The 21,910-nt window shown below is 46.1% G+C and overlaps 1 protein-coding gene across 1 annotated transcript in view; it reads right to left on the reverse strand.

The window, feature by feature from the left end:
• Positions 1 to 21,581, reverse strand: part of LOC119454231 (beta-galactosidase-like) — a 58,883-nt gene extending 37,302 nt beyond the window's left edge. The window contains exons 1-6 of the mRNA XM_037716211.2: positions 21,398 to 21,581; positions 19,748 to 19,911; positions 16,352 to 16,502; positions 1,284 to 1,347; positions 1,070 to 1,164; positions 396 to 576 (exon numbers count right to left, since the gene is read on the reverse strand). Of these exons, the coding sequence (XP_037572139.2) occupies positions 396 to 576; positions 1,070 to 1,164; positions 1,284 to 1,347; positions 16,352 to 16,502; positions 19,748 to 19,911; positions 21,398 to 21,559 (817 nt within the window). The 5' untranslated portion in view covers positions 21,560 to 21,581. The remainder of the gene's footprint in view (positions 1 to 395; positions 577 to 1,069; positions 1,165 to 1,283; positions 1,348 to 16,351; positions 16,503 to 19,747; positions 19,912 to 21,397) is intronic.
• Between the last annotated feature and the right edge of the window lie 329 nt (positions 21,582 to 21,910).

Here is a 21,910-nt window from a genome sequence, read left to right on the forward strand (position 1 = left end):
CAATAATGATTTTTCGAATTATGTACTGTACATTAGCTTCTATGATAACTTGAATACTAATGAGGTGTTCACCTTAGATGTGGTCGACCCTGTAAAACCACCGTCAGACTTAATCCGGACAATGAAGACACATACTATGTAGCGGTTTTAAGTTTAACAAACACGTGCTGTAAGGATCCAACGTCGAATGCTTTAGAAGGAAGATGCATTAAGCTAACCCGATGAAGGCACCCCAACCAGAAGATCTACAGCACATTCCTTAGGAGAAGCAAGGAGATGCCTAAGGCGTGTTGCGAAAAAGCATGACGGTGTCTGCACTTTGCATGCTCAATAAATGAAAATTTAGCAGGAGTTTAGAATGTACCGCGTTGCATTTAAAGTTTTTTTTTACGTACTTGGACCGAAATCAACGGTTGTGTAGACACCGTCGACCTTGCCGCACTTGAGGAAACTATCCGCGGCCCCGTCTGTGGTGTAAAGGATGACGTCATAGTGCAGGTAACGGCGTACTAAGTCTCGCAACCAGGCCATGTACTCGAAGTCACATGCCTTGTAGCTGCCGTACTCGTTCTCGATCTGCAAGAAGTCGCCGATGGCAAAAAAGAAAAAAAAAACAAAGAAAAAACACACTGGGGTAGTACACTGTAGCGGCCAATTTCTGTTTTCGTATTTTGATTTTATTCATTGGGCCGAGTGGCCGATCCTAAGTGCGGTGCACGCTCGCATTACCATGGTCGTTCCTAAAGCTTGTAATAATAGTGCCATAAATTTGCAACAGGCGTACATCCCAAGCATCGAAATGAACGCATGTCTCTCTATGTTTTTAGCGGACTGTAAAACTTATGTTCTATATGCTACCGCGGAACACCTCTAAGGCATCAAAACAATAATTTGGCGGCGTCCATGGGAAAATTTGGTTGAAGGGGGCCAATGCCGATTGGTGGCGAGCTGGTGGCGGTATACGGTGACCGCCATCAGTCAAGTTAAACTGGGGAGCGACACCTGCTTAATAAAATGGGCGGCAAACGTTAAGAATGCATGTTTACCGCACCGTAAAAATGATACTGACCTGCACAGCTACAATGGGTCCTCCGTTGACGTATAGAAGTGGCTGTAACAGTGGAAGCAGCTTAGAGAAGTACCTCTCGACGGGTTTGGTGTATTCTGTAATGAGTTTAACAAATAGTGACTATCCAGCTATGCTTCAGTGAAATCGGCGAGCATTCACTGAATGGTATTTTTACGCGAGACGGCTGCCCCGGCACGTGCATGGCGGCGTTTACCTGGGTCCATAGTCCGAAAACGAATGGAGGCATTTCTTGACAACAACCAGTACGGCAGTCCTCCCTGTAATGTAATCGTGAAATCACCTCAAAATGCCGAAAAACAAACCTTGGCATGCGAAATTTTAGGGAAAAGAAGGAAAAGCAAAGGAAATACCCCCAATTTGTCAGTTTTCTAACTTGGTATGATTATAATACCAACAGGAAGGGTAAACTTGCTTGATTTCAACTTTCTGCCTAAATTTAGCCAAGAAAGATCAACTTCTGCTTTCTACTTCCGCAAAGGGCATTTCCGCAAATCATTTTGTGTGGAAGCCATGGCCCAAACTAATTTTTTTTTTGCTTACGATCAGGATAAAGCATGCTTCATCTCAGCCTTCAACTGCTTTACAACCAAGAGTCCCAAGTGGTGGCAACATCTCCTCTCCGCTCAAGTGAACGTTTCAGTCTATTAACATTAAGGGAGAGCCTTTGACGGAGATAGCTTCACATATAAAAAAGCACGCAAGTCCAGCGCAGTGTTTGTAGAGAAAAAGAGAGGTAATAAGGGAAAGGGCATAGAAATGAATAAGGCCGAGGCTGGTTGGCTAACCTGCACTCAGGGAGGAGGTAATGGGACTGAAACATGAGTAGAACAAGAGGATTTCTCAGTATTCACGCACACACATGCAATGAAAGTTCAATGGGTTGGTTGGTCACAACCAGTTATGTAGGCTGCTGCATCTCAGGAAACGTAGCCGAACTTCTGTAGCTTTACACGTCGCAGACGCGCGACGCCACTGTTGAAGAATCGTCGCTCCTGTAGTAAGCCTGTCTTCTAATTGTCCAGAAGCTGCCCGAAGGGCAAGCCTCGGAGCTTCGTAGTACGGGTAGCCAAACAAGAGATACATTAAACTTTCTTCTACGCCACTTTCAGTTACAATTGGCTGCCATTGAAATTAGCAATTAAGAGGTGCTCCTAAGAGAAACGCTTATTCGCGGTATATATAAGGCAATAAATTTTGCCTGGTTTCGCTCTACGTGAAGCAATGTAGTGTTGAAATTTAAATGACGCGATGCTCGTTTCAGTTAGCGAGGTACCAACAGTAGCGGATGACACGTGCCAAACTTCGTCGTCTGTAAATGTTAGGTGTCTGTGTCACAAAGTTGAAGCCGTTGTATGATGCATATCGAAGAAAAAGTGCTGATGAGAGGTGTATGGCTGTTAAAACTCGCCACTTCAGCAACTGTAAAGTGTTCTGCGTGACACACGTCTGGCATGTTTGGGCGTGGCACATCATGCTTGACCGCCGATGTCAACGGCCACACCCTTGTATGGATTTCATTCTGTTCCGGGTCGCCAGGGAGAAAATACTTCAGGCCGCCGACAAGAGCATAATCTCTTCGAGTTGAGTGCTGCAGTGATGCGAAGTGGAACCCCTTCGCCCACGATGAGTGGCATGCTCTGCTGTCATCTGAGAGAATGCATCTCTCACCTCAAGGCAGAAACGCCCTCTCCCACAAAGAGAGGTGTCATACCGGCTTCTGAGAGAATGTAATTTTCAACTCGGGCCCACCTAGAGAAGCGCGTTATCGTCATCTGAGAGTATGCACACTCTCACGCTCTGCTAAGAACATAACGATTGTGTTTGGCATTAAAAATAAATGAAAATAAAAATAAAAAATCAATAAACTAAACCCTGCCTGCTGCACCTATGTATTGCAGGCTGCCAGATTGGAAAAATAAATAAGAAGTTCCGTAGTCAAATAATTTTGTACATTGTAAAAATAAGGATGGGGGGGAGTCTACCATAATCGGCGAAACCATGGCCAAGGGAATAGGTGGCTGCGGGATTTATTGAGAAATTATATATGAATTACAGGAATACCTAATATCAATTGATTATATCTTGATGTACACATTGTCTTCTTATCTCCTTTCTTTTGGATGCAGACTTATACGATGTCTATTCTGGCTCATGAGCTTTTCTTGACGTACACCCGTGAGCAAAAGTATACGGACCAGGGGGTGCGCGATAAAGCCGACTTTTTCCTCTGCCTTTGAACGCAACTTGAAATTGAGGACTGCAGTCCAAACTTGGCATTGGTAACTGTTCAGTGTGCTCGTCAATTCCAGTTTATGCTTGTTATTTACGAGGAAATTCAGTTTTTTTTCAGCAATTCTGTGGTCCGTATACTTTTGGTCACGGGTGTACAATGATTAAAGTTAATTTCTTTTGGTGGTGATGTCTCTGTTGTATTGCCCGTTCTCTTCTTGTTTCTGTCTTGTGTTGGCGATGCCTTCAGTCATGTTTTATGCTGTCTTCTTCGAGCAACATGCTCTGTTTTTCTTTTCTTCCCACTCTACCAGTTTCCACAGCGTGCAAAGGCCTTTACAATGATATACATGCCTTCGGATATATAACAGAAAATTTCAGAAGAATGATATAAAACATTAGCTTTTTCTCAGTGTGATTATATACAATTTTCTTTTTCTTTTTTGTTCCTTTTCTTCTTTTTTTCCCTTTTTCTTCCCTTTTTTTTTTGGGGGGGGGAGGTATTTTATTGAACATATCTAGTTTATTTATATATTTTTATGTCTTTTGCCTGGCTTTTGTGTATGTCATTCCTCATTTTTTCTTTTAAATATTTTATTTCTTTTTCAAGATTACTGACACATGATATACACAAGCATACATTCTCAATAACTGATATATCATGTTGCTAAAGCCTTTAAGAATCACAGAGATTGGAGAAGCTGATTGATTTGGTTTTTTTATATTGTGATCTCTGCTATGATCATAGAAATATTCACCCTGAATATAACAGGGCCCGGCGCCAAGCTCGGACCGGAGCAATCATAAAAGCCCTTGCTCGTGTACCTGGCGTTACATTTGTTCATGCAGCCCAATATTCCCATGGCACACGATTTGTGGCCGTCGCCACACGCGATGGAGTCCTACACCACGCCTCCAGCGTCACTACCCACACTGCCGAAACGGCTGAAGAAGTGGCCATCGCCCTGGCCTGTCACCCACCTGTCACACCATCCCACCTGTCACACCATCGTGTGTGACTCTCGCTCAGCCGTCACTAACTTCAGCAAAGGCCGTATTACTCCTCAAGCTCTTCGTATCCTCCGTCAGGCACCACACTCTAAAGAAAGCACGATCTCCCTGACATGGATCCCGGCCCACGCGGGCACTGTCCACCCACACCTCCCCAACCTCAACGAGGTCACCTACTCCACTGCGCGAGGACTAGTCAACTGCGCCGGAGACACTGGAGACGACTTGGACACCAGGGACAATCTGACTACTTATAACGATCTCGTTAAGGCATTTTACCTTAGTCGCCGAACCTTCCCCCCACCTCACCCCAAGTTCAGCCGGGCGCAGGCTACCACCCTGCGTCTTCTACAAACAAATACGTACCCTTCACCCGCCCGCCTCCACCTTATATTCCCTGAAGTTTACAATACCACCAACTGCCGGTGCTGTGGCACTCACCCGGCTACGCTTCCTCATATGCTGTGGGAGTGCCCAGCACAGTACACACACATTAACACCACGACCCTCTCGTCGAGGTTGCGTGAGGCTCTGCGGAGCTCCGCCCTCGACGACCAAACCTGGGCGACCCAGCACGCCCGTGAGGCGGCGGCGAGGCAAGCCCTCGACGTCCCCTCATGGGAGGCTTAGGCCCGGCCATCTTAAAGTGCTGGTTCCGAAATATGTTTATTCCTCCTCCTCTGCTAAGGACAATGGGTTCCCCGCCATGCGAACTACGGACCTTATGGGGTTCTCAAGCTATATAAGTGGCCTGCCGTGTGTGGCCAGGGTAGCGCGGCAAACATGCTGTCGCCTTACCATTCTTTCTGCTACGTTGTGCAGATTATGGCTCTTGTTTCCACGTGGCTGCCTCCCGGTGGGACAACTGTCGTCACAACTACGTCATCGACCTTGTTCATGGTGGATCCTGTCGACGGCAACTCTTTTGTATCGAAATGCACCGCTGCCAGCTTTCCTTGGGCTTCACGAGAGGGCATCATCATCGACGACAACGGCTTCTGCCACACATATAAAAGCCTGGAAATCCTCGTCTTCCTTCAGTGGCCAGGGTAGAGCGGCAAACATGCTGTCGCCTTACCATTCTTTCTGCTACGTTGTGCAGATTATGGCTCTTCTTTCCACGCTGCCTCCCGGTGAGACAGCTGTCTTCACAACTATGAAATCGACCTTGTTCATGGTGGATCCTGTCGACGGCAACTCTTTTGTATCGAAATGCACCGCTGCCAGCTTTCCTTGGGATTCACGAGAGGGCATCATCATCGACGACAACGGCTTCTGCCACACATATAAAAGCCTGGAAATCCTCGTGTTCCTTCAGTGGCCAGGGTAGAGCGGCAAACATGCTGTCGCCTTACCATTCTTTCTGCTACGTTGTGCAGATTACGGCTCTTCTTTCCACGTGGCTGCCTCCCGGTGGGACAACTGTCTTCACAACTACGAAATCGACCTTGTTCATGGTGGATCCTGTCGACGGCAACTCTTTTGTATCGAAATGCACCGCTGCCAGCTTTCCTTGGGATTCACGAGAGGGCATCACCATCGACGACAACGGCTTCTGCCACACATATAAAAGCCTGGAAATCCTCGTCTTCCTTCAGTGGCCAGGGTAGAACGGCAAACATGCTGTCGCCTTACCATTCTTTCTGCTACGTTGTGCAGATTATGGCTCTTCTTTCCACGTGGCTGCCTCCCGGTGGGACAACTGTCTTCACAACTACGTCATCGACCTTGTTCATGGTGGATCCTGTCGACGGCAATTCTTCTGTATCGAAATGCACCGCTGCCAGCTTTCCTTGGGATTCACGAGAGGGCATCATCATCGACGACAACGGCTTCTGCCACACATATAAAAGCCTGGAAATCCTCGTCTTCCTTCAGTGGCCAGGGTAGAGCGGCAAACATGCTGTCGCCTTACCATTCTTTCTGCTACGTTGTGCAGGTTAGTAGATACCCGCCTTTGCACGCTAGACGTTCTAGCAATCGTTATTTGCTGCTCTTCCCCGGCCCACTTGTTTTGTTTGACATTTCCAGCGAATGTGTATGTGTAGTCAAGTTACTTCTTTTGTCTGGGGACGTAGAATTGAACCCCGGTCCTCAGGACGACCAGAATAGCGACGTCCTGGTCGCAATTACTGCTCTTTCAGCTCAGTCGAATGCTCGTCATACTGAGCTGATCGATATGCTTACACTCGTTACAAATAACCAAGAGCAACTGGAGAAAAAGGTATCCGATTTGGCTACCCGTCTTGCTGCTGTTGAGTCCATTGTTCAGTCCTACGATGCATCCCAAGACGTTACAAATCTGCCGATTATTATAAACGACGGCGTCAACGGCCACGCTGCTGCTTTGAGCTCGCGTTTAGATGAGCTCGAGGACAGATCGCGTCGGGACGACCTTATTTTCTATGGTCTCGCAGACAACCCATCTGAAATATGTACACAATCTGAAGAGCAGATGCGCGATGTCGTTTCTAGAACTTTAAGCCTTAGTTTCCCCGACGACGGTATCTCCCGTGCTCATACGTTAGGCCATTACATTGCGAAACGACCACGACCCATTATTGTTAAATTCGCTTCGTCCAAACTAAGGGAAAGTATAATTTCTCAAGGCACCAAATTGAGTGACTCGAGCGTCTCGTTCGGTGAAGATTTTTGCATGGTTACGCGTCAGTCGCGTAAAAAGCTACTTGAATTTGGTAGGGCTAGCGACCAACAATTCACGCTCCGTTTCAACAAGCTGTATATTAACAGGAAGTGCTATGTTTACTGTCATACTGCGTGCGCCAAGTGCGTGAAATGGATCCTTCTGATGGCAGAACTGCAAACCGTACTAACATATCCACTGCCAGTCCTAGCAATTCCCGTGCGCCACAGTTATAGCCACCCAATGCTACTAGGGAAAAACCGGTCTCCGTCCTGTATTCGAACATACGCAGTGTATGCAATAAGCGCGATCAGCTGTCCGCAGTTATCGATACATGCGAAGCCGATATTGTAGTGCTAACCGAGACATGGCTTTCGAGTAAAATTACTGACCGCGAAATATTGGCATTTCATAGCAGCTACAAATTCTTTCGATGCGATCGTGAACCGCGCACTGGTGGCGGTGTACTGATAGCTGTCCGTAACGGGATTATCAGTAGCAACATAGCACTTCGTCGCCTCTTGAATTAGTATGCGCGCATATACGCGCAGGGCACAGGGACTTCATCTTTTGTTTGTGTTACCGGTCGCCCACTTCATCTAACGCATTTTGTTCAGACTTTCATGATGCACTCAGTAATCTAACCGTAAGATTTCCTTCGTATCCGTTATTGATCCTTGGCGACTTCAACTACCCTACTATTAATTGGTGTAATGATTTTTCCTCAGCAATCAATAGTTCGTCCGAGTGCTCATCTTTCATCAATATTTGTTTAGACTTCAACTTAACGCAGCTCGCCCTTAAACCGACTCGGTGCACAACACTTTCTGCGAACATTTTGGATTTAATCCTCACGACAGCACCACATCTTGTTTCCGCTATATCTTACTTGCCAGGTCTAAGTGATCATTGTATAATGCAGTTTGACTTACGTGCTTCTGTTCCATCTGTTAAATCGTCTAAACAAATTCGCGATTATAAAAATGCTGACTTTGATTCTATTAACCTGGCTTTAGAAATGTTTATCACTGACTATTTTCCGAACTTCCACTCAAGAACCGTTAAGAAAATTGGTGCCTATTTAAACAGGAAGTACTGTCACTCAATCAGCGCTTCATTCCAATTATACGTATCACTTCTAACTCGCATGCACCATGGTTCAATGCACGTCTTAAACGTCTGCTAAATAAAAAGAAGAGACTTTTTCGGCGCACCAAGAAAGCCGATAGTGCAGAGCATTGGCACGCCTATGTCACTGCTGACTACGAATAAAAGCAAGCTATCGCACTTTCTAAGAGCGAATTTTATCAAGTTACTCTGCCTTCAATTCTTTTTGATAACCCGCATAAATTATGGAATATAGTCAGTGACAAGAAGTCATCTTCGATTGAATGGTGTGATGAAAATAGTGTTTCTATACACCCCCCCCCCCCCCCCCCCATGACTGCTGCGAATCATTAAACAATGTATTCATGTCATTTTAGGGGCGAAGCTCCTTAGGATGTGGGTCGTTTCCTCCTCTGTAGTAGTAGTAGTAGTAGTAGTAGTAGTAGTAGTAGCAGTAGCAGTAGTAGTAGTAGTAGTAGTAGTAGTAGTAGTAGTAGTAGTAGTAGTATGTAGCCACCTCTAGTTTATGAATTGCTCAATAGATGGCGTTGTATGTCCGTAGCCACCTGTAGTTTTATGAAGTGTTTACTAGATGGCGTTCCGGTTCCGGTTCCACTTCGGGTTCCACTTCCGGTTTCGGTTCCACTTTGCGCGCGTTCGGTGCGAACGCGGGCAAAACGCCGACGGCGTCGACAACAGTTCTGCGCGTTGCTGGTGCTCCTGCATGTCCAAGTTTATACAGCTAATAAAACTACCTTGAGTCGACCCCATGGCTGCTTCGCATACTACTCAGGGTTCCCCTACGGGAAGATGGTGTAATTTTCTCTCTCGTTCCCGACGCGCGCTCTCTTTATCTCTCGTCCGTAGCTGTGGTTTACCCTAATGATCCCCCGGTGCTTCGCCACTCATCATCATTCACTTCGTGGATATGCTGTGATTTTTTTTCTGCTACATCGCCCCATGTTTATCCTGACATCTCGTTTGCTGATTACATTCCCATGAACCCTGTCTCTTTTGATGCTGTTGGCTATTGCTAGTTTGATTACAAAGCTAAAAATATCTTCTTGTGCAGGAATTGATCATATCAATTCCAAATTTCTTAAGAACACGGTGACGTATTCTTCGTTAATACTATCGCACATTTTTGCTCAGTCACTATAATCATCCACCTTGCCCAATGATTGGAAAGGAGGGAAGGTGGTTCCACTGCACAAATCAGGTCCCACTGATTCTCCATGCAATTATAGGCCCATATCATTAACCAGCGCACCCTGTAAGCTCATGGAGCATGTCATTTACTCGCATCTTATCGCTTTTCTGGAAGCAAACTCATTTTTTACAGTCAGCATGGTTTTAGAAAATATTTTTCATGTGGCACCCAGCTCTTCGTTTTTACTAATGATTTATTTAGTGCTGTGGACAAGGGACTAACAATAGATTGTATATTCTTGGACTTAGCGAAGGCTTTCGACTCAATGTCTCACAAATTGCTTTTCCATAAGTTGCGTAATCTTAATCTCGATACTCATATCTTGCGCTGGATTGAATGTTTCCGTTCTAATCGCTTCCAATATGTATCTGCTAACGGTCATGACTCTTCCATTGCTTTTGTGCAGTCTGGAGTACCTCAGGGGTCTGTTCTGGGTCCACTACTCTTTGTAATATTTATTAACGACCTTCCCATGTTTGTTACTTCTTCTATAAAACTTTTCGACGATGACTGCGTAGTTTACCGCGTCACCACCAACGCCTCTGATCATGCTGTCCTGCAATCTGACCTCACAGCCATATCTTCTTGGTGTTCCGATTCTTTAATGACCCTTAATATGCGTTAAAAGCATGCGTGTCTCACGGACTTCCTCTTGCCCTGTTTCTTTGTACTATACCCTCAATAACACACCATTAGCCTCCGTAGAAAGTTACAAATATCTCGTATACATATCACTAGTATCTCTCATAGAACGTGCATCTTCAATACATATTTAATAACGCTAACCGCATGCTCGGTTTCATACGTCGTAATTTTTCCAGTGCGACTGTTCAGGTTAAATCACAACTTTATAAAACATTAGTACGTCCCAAGCTCGAATATGCCTGCTCCATCTGGGACCCTGGTCAAGCTACCCTAACAACTCTTCCAGAATCACTTCAGAACAGGGCCGCCCGTTTCATCTTATCCAATTATGCGCGCCACGCAAGCGTATCATCAATGAAACTGACGCTTGGTTTGCCAGACCTCGCAGTACGACGTAAGTGTATGCGCTTGTGCCTCTTTCATAAAATCTACTACACTAATCCGGTTCTTAAAGATGAGTTGTTCCTTCACCCATCCTATATCTCGCCTCGCATTGATCACCAAATGAAGGTGGGGATACCACGATGCAAACCCAACTATTACTTTTACTCATTTATACCACGCACTGCCGACGACTGGAACCACCTTCCCGCCTCCATCGCTGCTATCTGTGACACCATTATTGTCAAAAAGGTTGCCAATGACTTCATATGTACTCACCACTCCTCTCTGTAATGCCCTCGGGCCTTGAGAGTATATCAATAAATAAATAAATAAATAAACAAACAAATAAATAAATAAATAAATAAATAAATAAATAAATTAATAAATAAATAAATAAACATTGATCTCATCTCTCCATCAGTAAATAAGTCGATTATTTGTTAAGTTTCTGCCACAGCCGCGTCTTCGTACCGGCCCGGCCGCCATGTCTCCTGTCAACCATGGCCAGTCACCCTAGGCCACTTGCCACATCGTAACGTCGGACCGAAAGAGCAAGGTTCGAGAATCCGATGTCGTGACATTGGTGACAGCGGTTGGATCTGCCACACTTTGTCCTAACATCAGCCATAACCTTTAGAGGAACCCGCCGACGACGCTTGACGCTATGCTGCCGAACGTCAACGACGAAGACATACTAAGAGGGAAAGTCTGATAGATGAATTTAATACGTCCGAAAATCTTGAAACCTCTTTGAGAAGCATCCGGGGAATGCCGCAACCTCTACGCAATCCATGTGTCGTATAAGGTTGTCGATATGCTTTTACAGCGAAGCTTTATATGGCTACTGCGGCAAATTTTATACGTCCGTGCCTGTACACCGTCGCTACACCGCCGCGTCGACAAATATTTTCGTCTCCAGAGCTAGCATAATTTTGAGTTTCCGCGTAACAAAATTACGTTGATTCGTATGTTCAAATTACTCATGCGATATTATGTCTGGACGTTGTGTGTAAGTTGTACTTTAGAAATCTTGTGACGCCATTTACTTTGAGAAATTGAATTATTTAAATAATGCATTGCGCCAGGCGGAGGGTCTACTAGAATGAGGATATATGCTGCACTCCGGCACACCCGCGTGCGTGCGTGACGAACGTGTGCACACGACGTATCTGTCCTTGATGAGTGGGTGCTCTGTCCGTTGCATCGGTCGCGCAAAGGGTGCTGCGACCGTTTTCGACATCAAGGCAAGACTGTAAAAAAAATTACACCACCTTCCCGTAGGGGAACCCTGAGTAGTATGCGAAGCAGCCATGGGGTCGACTCAAGTTCACACTAGTTTTCAGATCGGCCTGTCGCCGCTGCCGTTTCGTGGCAGCGGCTCGAGCCCTCTTCTCCGCGGCGCTGTCCACGGCGCTGACACTGGCGTTGACGCTGGCGCTGTCCGTGGCACTCATCGCGGCGTTGCGGGAGGAGAATGAGAGGACAAAGCGCATGATGATGAGTGGGCGAAGCACCGGGGGATCACTCGGGCGAAACGCCGGAAGCGTTCTCCGGAAGCTGGCTTCCGCAACCGGAAGTGGAAGCGGAACCGGAACCGGAAACGGAAGCGGAAGCCGGCTTCCGGTTCCGGAATGCGGAAGATGCGCATGCGCAGTAGGGGTGTGGACGCCGCACGGCGGAGGGAGAGAGTGACATAGCTCCGACCATAAGCTGTTTCGCATCTAAAAATTGCAGCGACGTTCACTGCGTGAACGCGGGTTACGCACAACCGTATGAACGCCGTGAACGTGCACCGCGGCGTCTAAGCACCAGTGGAACGGGCCGGACGTTCACTGCGTGAACGCGGGTTACGCACAACCGTATGAACGCCGTGAACGTGCACCGCGGCGTCTAAGCACCAGTGGAACGGGCGCGAACGAGGTCGTGGAGGCTACATTGATCTCGATGGCGTGACGCCTTGTGGTTGGGGCGCTTGTGTAACGTCGGCAACAGCTTCGCGGTACATCCACTTTCAGAGGATGGAACGGATGCGGAAATGCTTCCTCCGAAGGCACTTCGATAAAAAGTGACATCTTTGAAGGTTCTGCTCTTCATCTCATTCGTTACAATGTTGCTTGCATGAGGCATTATTTATTTAAAATGTATTTTGTCCGATGGACTATTGTGTCCCACCAGCGCGGTTCACGAGTACTTGGACCACTTAATTAGCATTTGCAGAGCTTCTGTACTTCACGGGCTGGTTTGAGCAGTGCTCTAAAAAATGCGATAAGCGATGCGACACAGAACTTGCCCTGCGAGACGTTTATGGATCGTGGCAGTGTCCCGCCTTTGAGCTGCTCCCAAATAAGACACTCATAGCATTCCTGTGGGATAGACGCCTCCATGGTACTCTGTAAATGACTTTTGTGTATAGTATGTGGACTTAGCGTTGTAGTGGGTGCATGCGCGTTTTGATAGCGAAGCTTTTCTTTGCGAACCTCGCCGGGTTTTGTGGCTTTGGGTGCTGCGCCCCTGTTCTCTTGCCAGATAGGTAACCCATCACACCCATCACAGCGGAGGACGCGCGGGGCGTCACCGCCACTTGTTTACTTGTACCACCATCAGATGGCACTAAACTACACGCATCCGCCAAGGCAGATCGATATGAATAGAGATAAAGATTGAGATGGATAGAGATAGAGATGAAAAATATTACAGAGATGGGTGCATAAAATGCTTGAATTAAATGTATGCATGTACAGCATACCTGATAGAGAGGGAGACATAAACGGGAAGGGAAAGGCAGAGAGGTTAACAGGACAAGATTATGGTTTGCTACCCCGAGGCGTGCGCGTGTCCAAAACTCATTAGGCAGGCGAAGTCCCAGTTTGACCTGCCGAGGACGCGAGCGCCAGCTGGGTGGTGTTTTAGCAAGTAACCTACCCGGGTGCGCCGCTCTTTTACGGTAGAAATGCTAGAAAGGGGTCTGTGTTTGAGTATCCTCGTAACAGAATTATGTTTTCTCGTACATTCAAATTACAATCCGACGCTATCATGTTTGCAGCTAGGTTGTGGTTAAGCCGTACTTAACGATTTTCTGACGGATATTACTTTGAGAAATTTATTTTTTGTTCACTGACGTCTTGCGCCACACGGAGGGACTGCGTGGTCGGGGTGTTTCGGAATGATTTTCATGGCCGGGCAACACCCCCGACGCCTACGCCGACACCTCATTTTCTGCGACACGGGGCCCTTAATGTTATCGCGTTAAAAGAAAGAACGAGAAAACACTATGACGCCCGCGATCTTCTTCTCCAACCATGGCACCACCGCCCGAAGGCGCTCGCCTTCGTGCATCCGAGGCAGCTGCGGCAGCATCGCAGTAACCTGTCTACAATCCCCGAATGAAGCCTTCCATGTCATTTTGTGCGGAGATTCAATAAACGCATCCGGTGTTTCGACTCTTTATGCACTCACAAAGTTTCGCTGTATGTAGATTCCAACTCGTTGGATCTGCTGCATTCTCAAGCGATTTCTTTACACCCGATGACAACTTTCTATGGCAGCACAGCCAAGACTACGGAGCCGAAGCACAATTTTCTTACTACGCACCTGCATGTAGTCCGAAATTCTAAAGATCTGCTGACTTTGTAGCGTAATCGAACACTTCCTACACTACTGTCCTTTATTTTCTTTATAAGAATGTATTGTTTGTAATATATAAAAATCTTACTACGTAAACGGTTCTCGTTTCTTTCTGTTTCTCTTTTCTGGCTTTCTGGTATGCACATCAGGTTTTCCTTCTGTAAACGAAACAGTGTAACTGAGTCGCAGCAAGCATGATCGACTGTTTATCAGCGCATCTGAATTCATCTATCAGGTGCAAGTCAATACAGGGGTGTGTTGCTGAATGTTTTGTTGGCTGTATACGATTACCGGGGATAGTACTGTGCCATACTGTCCACAGCATTCCGTCCACTTTGCCAAAACTGCAGGAATGCTGCTGCCTGAAGACGTCACCGCGTCTCCTGCCCCCCACTTAAAATCTAACAAAACTCATTGTACCCCGTGGGTTCATATCTATGCGTCGGTTTATATCTCACCTGCGGATACTTGTTCTGTCGCCCACCTCCATTTTCATTTATTTATCATTTCTACGTTTCGAACGAAATTTGTAATTTACCCCATGCTTTTCTTGGTGTCCTTGTCTGTTGACTTCATGTGATTGTGACAACAAAAATATGAGGCCCCTCTGTTCTTCTTCTCGTTCAAAGACATACAAAGTGTCTACTTCCATAGATATAATGTCACTATCGGTGAAGAAGATTATAAAGCCTTGATAGCTGATCGCTATAATGACGCGGTATCCAATGGCACATGCAACTTTTCTGTGCTCAGAGGACAATTATCAATTGTCATCAATGCTGCCTTCAAAGCACATCTTTTCTGTTCGAACTTAGGACAGCTTAACAGAACTTGCTTACGTTCTCCCTTATATGGCCACACATGCAACAACGCATAGCCGACCTACGTATAATACATGAAAGCTACCTGTATATGCCACTTCTAACCTGGTATGATGAATAACAGAGGCTATGTTATGGCCAGCTCCAGAAGAGAGAGGAAGCTGTAGATGGGGGTCAGCTCTATGCAGAATACTGCTCATAGAATTTGATTCAAATCGGTAAGCTTCGGCTATAAACAAACCTAATTGTTTTGTTCTAATGTTAGCATCCGCTCTCTTGTAGTGAGTTAGGATGACAGGAGCCGAATGATGTGCTGGTCTAGCCATTTTGTCGGCTTCAGTGTTTCCTACTATACCGACATGTCCACGAATCCATTGCAACTTCGTTTGATGGCCTGAGGATGCAGCTTCAGCTATTTAAAAAACATGTAACAAAGAATTGTTGCGTTTGGATCTCGGGGCAAAAGCTCCGCGAGCATGGAAGAGCCGTCTTTGGGTCGGTGAGAATAGACATCGCACCAGTTCTCTCCTGTGCTTCAACGAATTCAGTGGCCAATAGTATTACAGAGAGCTCTGCTACCATACAGCTAAGCTCTATTATATACGAAGACTACGTACAAAACCGTTTGACTCAAACAGGCTCAGAGCAAATACCGAAAAAAACCAGGGCTCACGGAACGGTGGCTTCGAACACGTGTGCTTTCCACTCGGGATTGCGAAACTCGGACTCGTACAGCAAATGAGCACGAAATCTGTTTCCTGCACCACACCTGTGAAAATCCGTTTGATTGCAGCAGGCTCAGAGCAAATACCGAAGGAAAAGCTTGTCAGGGTTCACGGAAAGGTGGCTTCGAACAAGTGTGCTTTCCCACGAGATTGCGAATGTCGAACTCGTACAGCTAAGGATTACTGAAAGGGAAGAATGAGACATCCACCGATGAGTGCGGGTGGATGTCTCATTCTGCCTTTTAAAAACTTCTCTCCACCTAGCGGGTTTCCGCTCAACTATTACGTCAGCTAAGGATTACGAAATCTATTCTCTGCACCCCATACGTTCCCTCCAATCCGTGTCAATGCTGGCTTCAGGAAATTGGCACCGTGCTTAGATTGAAGATGGCGTTCTACAGCAGATTGATATGTTGGTCTGTTTGTGAAGCTACTAAGACAGCGTTACAGGCAATTGTTGTTCGAGAACAAATATAACCTGGAGTCCTAACATGAGATCAAATGGCTTGGGGCGAAGCTCGGGTATTCTTTCTAGACTATTGAAGACATCTGCACTTGACACCGATTTAGCTGCTTATTCGTCAAGCGTAATTACACTAATGGTCACGCACAGAAGCTAAGTAACATACTCTTTTTTATTATTTTTACGGCGTACGTACAATCGGAACAGAATGAGTTTCAAGGTACAGTGTGTTCAAGTGCTTATCATATGGTTTTACATCTAGCAGTCGATCAAAAGAGGAAACAAGTTCAAGCAAAGTGGGTATAACTATGGAAAGGTTAAAAAGAAATGTTAAAGAGCAAACACGTTTTAAGAAATGCAAAGGCGGAACGCAATCACACTGGGCCCCGAGCACTCACCAAATCCCTTTCAGCACAGATGTACGGGCCAATCCTGAGCAGAACCAGGAAGTCGTGGCTCTGGGCGAGGTTCAGGAAGTGCATGAGGTCTTGAGGGCCCTCGAAGTCGTAGCGGCCTTCCTCGGGTTCGTGGCTGCTCCACTCTACGTACCTGCGCATCGCGATAGGTGCGCAGTAAGTACACTGTACAGCAGCTCTGAATTTAGACACAGACCAACCGACCGACCGACCGACCGACCGACCGACATATTCTCACTGACTGACTGAGTGACTTATTATGAACGGGTGGTCGGATAAGTACACACTCTCAGAAACATTCTTTCGCAAGACAGTTCATCCCGAGCGATTCAACGCAAAAGGTGAGCAATAAACGGGGATGCTTTTAACAAGGCTTCCTGCAGTTGGTCTACGGCCTAGACCAGGGGAAAGTTAGAAGGAATAGAAATAAAAAACACTGCAGACTTGTGGGACCTTGCTAGAATCACAACCCAATTTCCAGCGAAGCAATTTCTTTCGAGCAGTTGCAATGAAAATTTCAGTTGCCTGTAACTAAATCACACACTCCAAAACATTGCCTCTGTGTGTCTGGTCAGTTTAATACAGACTCAAATAACTTCGTTCATACATTTGAAATAGAGATCCGCGAACTGTTCCTAAGTTTGTTCTTTATGATGTGAAGTAGAGCACTGCACGGGCTCGGGCTTACCCGAAAGCCCGGGCCCGGCCCGGCCACGGGCCGGGCCGGGCCGGGTGGAAGAGTTTTTTCACGGGCTTGGCCGGGCTCGGGCATCGCGTGTGCTTTTTGACCCGGGCCCGGGTTGGGCTCGGGTTTTTTGACGCGGGCCCGGGCCGAGCTCGGGCTTTCTGCGAGTTATTCTCGGGCTTCTCAACTCTGAAAAACATGTATTTTTTGATCTCGGGCCAGGTTCGGGCCGGGTTCGAGTCGGGCTCGGGCCGGGCTCGGGCTTAAGGTAAACGGGTGGCGGGCCGGGCCGGGCGGGTAACGTAGATTATTTCCGGTCCCGGGCCGGGCCCGGGTCTCGCCATAAAGTTTTGATCGGGCTCGGGCGGGCCGCCCAATGTAAAAACGGACCCGGGCCAGCCCCGGGCCGCAAAAATCGGCCCGTGCAGTGCTCTAATGTGAAGTCATGCCATAGTTGCGTGCTCAATCTTGAGTTGCTCTTTAAAGTCAATCAAGTACCCTGTGAAGAGCTTGACTACGCAACATATCGCACAAGGCGTCATTACCAGCAACAATTTCTACTTTGCCTGCACATGACTCATAATGTGCCCCTTATTTTCGCCAAATGTAACTTGTGTGTGACGTACAGTTTCATCAGGACACTGAGAAACATAACGTACAGTCGCGAGCGAAAGTTTGAAGACGACGGCATCAGCGAAAACTTTAAGTATATTCAAGCGCAGCTCCGAAGCCTCGAATTGGCTTAAGTCGTTGTATTTGTTAACAGGCGCACGTGGGCATGCGCTCTTGATTCTAGCCGCAATTCCCAGGCTGCGAAGAAAAAAAAATAAAATCGTGGCACCTTTGGTCCACAAACTTTTGCTTGCGACTGTACAATAATGACATATTGCATTAGAGCATATATTAAAGCAGGTTTTCATAAAAGTTCCGCTTATTGCGTGGGGATTACGTAGAGATCTTACTTCGCACGTTAATTTGCCACAGTTCTCATCAGATGTCTGCTGAATTTGATCTTGTTGGCGTTTTTCTTATCTCAGGGCAGTGGGCTGAATTTCCCGCCGCTCGTGAAACACAATCATTACGAGCCGAAGAACTTGCATAAAATAGTCGTATATTATTGTATATGTCACGTTTAACAAACAAAATTTGCATTTTGCGTACGCGTGACCCATTATCTGGTCCTTATCTTCAGCGAACATAAACAAGGTGTCTTATTTAGTTCGCTGAAGACACCAGGCAAACGTTGTTTAACGCTTAGAAATAGTGAGAGAAGTACGGTTATTTGTGAAATAATTTGTGAAGCTCGTAATAAAGCCAGAAACAATTCTATTTCACAACGCATTGCACTAAAGATAACCCCCATTTCTACTAAACATAAAGTGCGTGTAGCTCAGAGTTCTCTCGGGACATTGGGAAACACATCTGATAACGGCAGCGTGACAGTTGCAAACACTTGCTTAAGAAATTTCTGACAAAAGCTGTATTTGATGCACACGTATTTCACTTAGCATACTGATTTTCCATGGAGCTTTTCCTATTTTCGCCTAGCTTCAACTTGGTGGGGTACGTTTTTTATGTCAGGGCAGAGGGCTAAGTTTTGCACCGCTCGTCAAACACACTCCTAATGCTCCGAAACACTTCCATACGTAATTTATTGCAAATTCCGCAACAAGGGCACCTATTTCGAACTTTGCGTACACATTATCCCTAACCTGTCCCTTATTTTCATGAACTATGAACAAGATGCTTTGTCTATTTCCCAGGGAACGACGGAGAAACCAACTAGGAACCCGGTATGACACATGAAAGTACCGGGGAAAAGCGAGGGTTCAGTCATTCTAAGCAACGCTTTGATTTAAACCAGGAATGCCAATGTTAGGTCACAGAAGACAATTAACATTGCCATTATTTTCGCTTGATTTGATGTTTGTGTGCTGCGCAGTTGTTTTAGTAATTAGGAACATATTTTGAACAACGGCAGTATGATACATGGTATGCTTGAATGAGTGGTATGCTGAGTGGTATACATGGTATGCTTGAATGAGTAACTTTCTACAGAGGTTGTATTGAAGCTACAGAGATGAAACATTTATCGTTTGTCACGCGCAACATGCTTCCTACTTTAACTAAATATAATTCGCCATGCCTTTCATAGTTTACCGAGCTAATCTGGGAACAGCAACGGCACGTTGTCTATAAAACGCATAAAAATTAGGGGAAGGTGAATTTACAGTTAAGTGAATATTTTCAGAGCTTTTAATTACCCTAGACACTTGAAAGTTCCGACACATGTCATCCATAAAGTGATCCCTATTTACTTTAAATATAAAATTTCTGACATTTATGGTCGTCCCACGGAACAGCAAAAAGGTTTTAGGCGTTTCATATAACGCTCTTAAATGGGCCAAGGAGGAGGGTTTAAAGATTGTTATTTCTCCCATAATTCACACAGACATTTCAAAATTAGTCTGCATATTGTCCCTTACAATCCCCGCACTTACTCATAATATTGAGTTTCTGAGTGTTTTAGTTGTTTCATAAAACTGTGAAAATTGGCACATTACGTTTTGAGCTGTTTTAGTCTAACAGCTTCGCTATAAATTGAAGTTTGAAATAACGCCTTCGGGAAAACACTAACTTTTTTTCAGGGACATGCGGGAACCAGCGACTACAAAAAGTAAATTTCTGCTTACGTTTGTATCGCGTTGAGCCCCGCGGCTTTCATGGTGGTTAGCCGATCATCCCACTGCTGGGGTAGGGTGCGGAAGTAGTGGATGCCGCCCGCAACGATCTGTATTGGCTGGCCATCCTTGAGAAACCTGTTGTTCTCGTAGTCGATCACGAACGACCTAGGTGTCTTCATACACCACAAAAAAAAAGAGCAAGCGTTATATTGAACACGATGTGACACAGGCCTTTCAAAACCTGTAGATGAACTGCTCTATTCTGCAGGATACTGAATCATATACCTGATTAATCTCCAAATGACTGAGAACAAGACTAATCAAACGCTGAACGACCGCCTGTAGCCTAGAAGCTCTTTTATGAGCAGATTACTTGCATTTTAGATACACGATCCATCCGTCAAAACCCGCCGTGGTTGCTTAGTGGCTATGGTGTTGGGATGCACGAGGTTGCGGGATTGAATCCCGACCACGGCGGCCGCATTTCGATGGGGGAGAAATGCCGGAACGCCCGTATGCTGTAATTTTGGTGTATGTTAAAGACCACTAGGTGGTCGAAATTTTTGGAACACCCGTGTACTTAGATTTAGGTGTACGTTAAAGAACCCCAAGAGGTCAAAATTGTTCCGGAGCCCCCCACTACGGCTTCCCTCATAATGAGTTTTTAACCCCATAACCCCATAATTTAATTTTTTTTCACTTTAATCCATCGGTCAAATTAACCCGCTTGTCTGGTATTGCATTGTTATTTGTGTTTGCTTCTCTATACTTAATGTTATGTTCTGCACACGCGTGACCGATTTATTCTTGCTCCTGGTTAATTAAATCAAAGAAGGGTGTCATCGTGATACAGCTGTTTTGAGCATCGTTATTTTGAAAGAAAGACCACTGGCTTGACGCTGGCACAAGCGTTATTTTTTTGTCGATGGCACACTACAACGACAATGGCCCACGGCAACGATCCACACGACGTCGCTTATGTAACATCAAAGTCCGTGTAACAACGTGTAACCGGCGTTTTACTGTAGACAAACTTAATGATTTTTACACAAAGTCCTCCACGACTTAAGCCCGTTTCACATGGTGCGATTTTGTCTGCGAATTCGTACGTGCGAATTCGCAGCTGCGGAAAATAGGCCGCCGGCCCCTTCGTGCGTGCGTTTTTTCGATATTCGGCGTGCTGAACTTGTCTGCGAAAAACGCAGATGCGGTGGTAGCCACCGTAGCGGTGGAAACAGGCGACCAATAGGAGGCGGCTCGCTCATACGTCATCGCCAGTCAGAATCCTTAACCAGTATATGCGAAAAACGCAGATGCCGCATATATATATGCGGCAGCTGCGTTAATATCGTGTACTTCTACACACACACACACACACACACACACACACACACACACGCACACACACACATATATATATATATATATATATATATATATATATATATGTGTGTGTGTGTGTGTGTGTGTGTGTGTGCGTGTGTGTGTGTGTGTGTGTGTGAAACGGGATGGCGAATTTCGCATCTGCGGAATACGCATCTGCGAAAAACGCACTACAAAATCGCACCACGTGCAACGGGCTTTAAGGTGAGTAATGATTATAATTGCACAGCACAAGCTTCGCACTATAGTTATGACAGTGTCGTCTAGTGTACTCACGTTTCCAAGGGCGGCAGGGCGAGCCAATAACACCAGCGCAAGGAGACAAAGCAGGACCTGGGCGTTCATCATCGAGCGATGCAAGCGTTCTGCGCAGCCGAGCCGGCGAGCTTGCCTTCTTCGACAGAAGGCGGGAACACAAGTCTGTAGCGTGCCTCTCATGTCTTATCAATGGCTGGTCTGTTTTCTTGATGTGCTCATGGCAGCCGTTTACCCTCACTCTCTGCTTCAGAAGACGATTCTCCGAACGTGTCCGCGCACTTGCTTTATCTGCGATTCCCTTTCCTCACTGCAAGTCGCTGTGAATGTATGGTTGATCCGGTTCTCCGAGTCAGATCCTAGAGACAGAAATTCAACAAGTGCAGCCTCTCGGCGAAAACTTCCTGCTGCACTCAGCGAAAACGTCAGCCGATATCTGCCGCGAGCATCGAAAAAAAAAAGTTGAAATGAAATTACCAGACATCGTTTTACTTTTTTATTATTTCCCGCTAAAACTAAAAAGTTTCTCGTGTA

This window comes from Dermacentor silvarum, chromosome 5 (assembly GCF_013339745.2).
Source record: "Dermacentor silvarum isolate Dsil-2018 chromosome 5, BIME_Dsil_1.4, whole genome shotgun sequence".
Lineage (NCBI taxonomy): Eukaryota > Metazoa > Arthropoda > Arachnida > Ixodida > Ixodidae > Dermacentor > Dermacentor silvarum.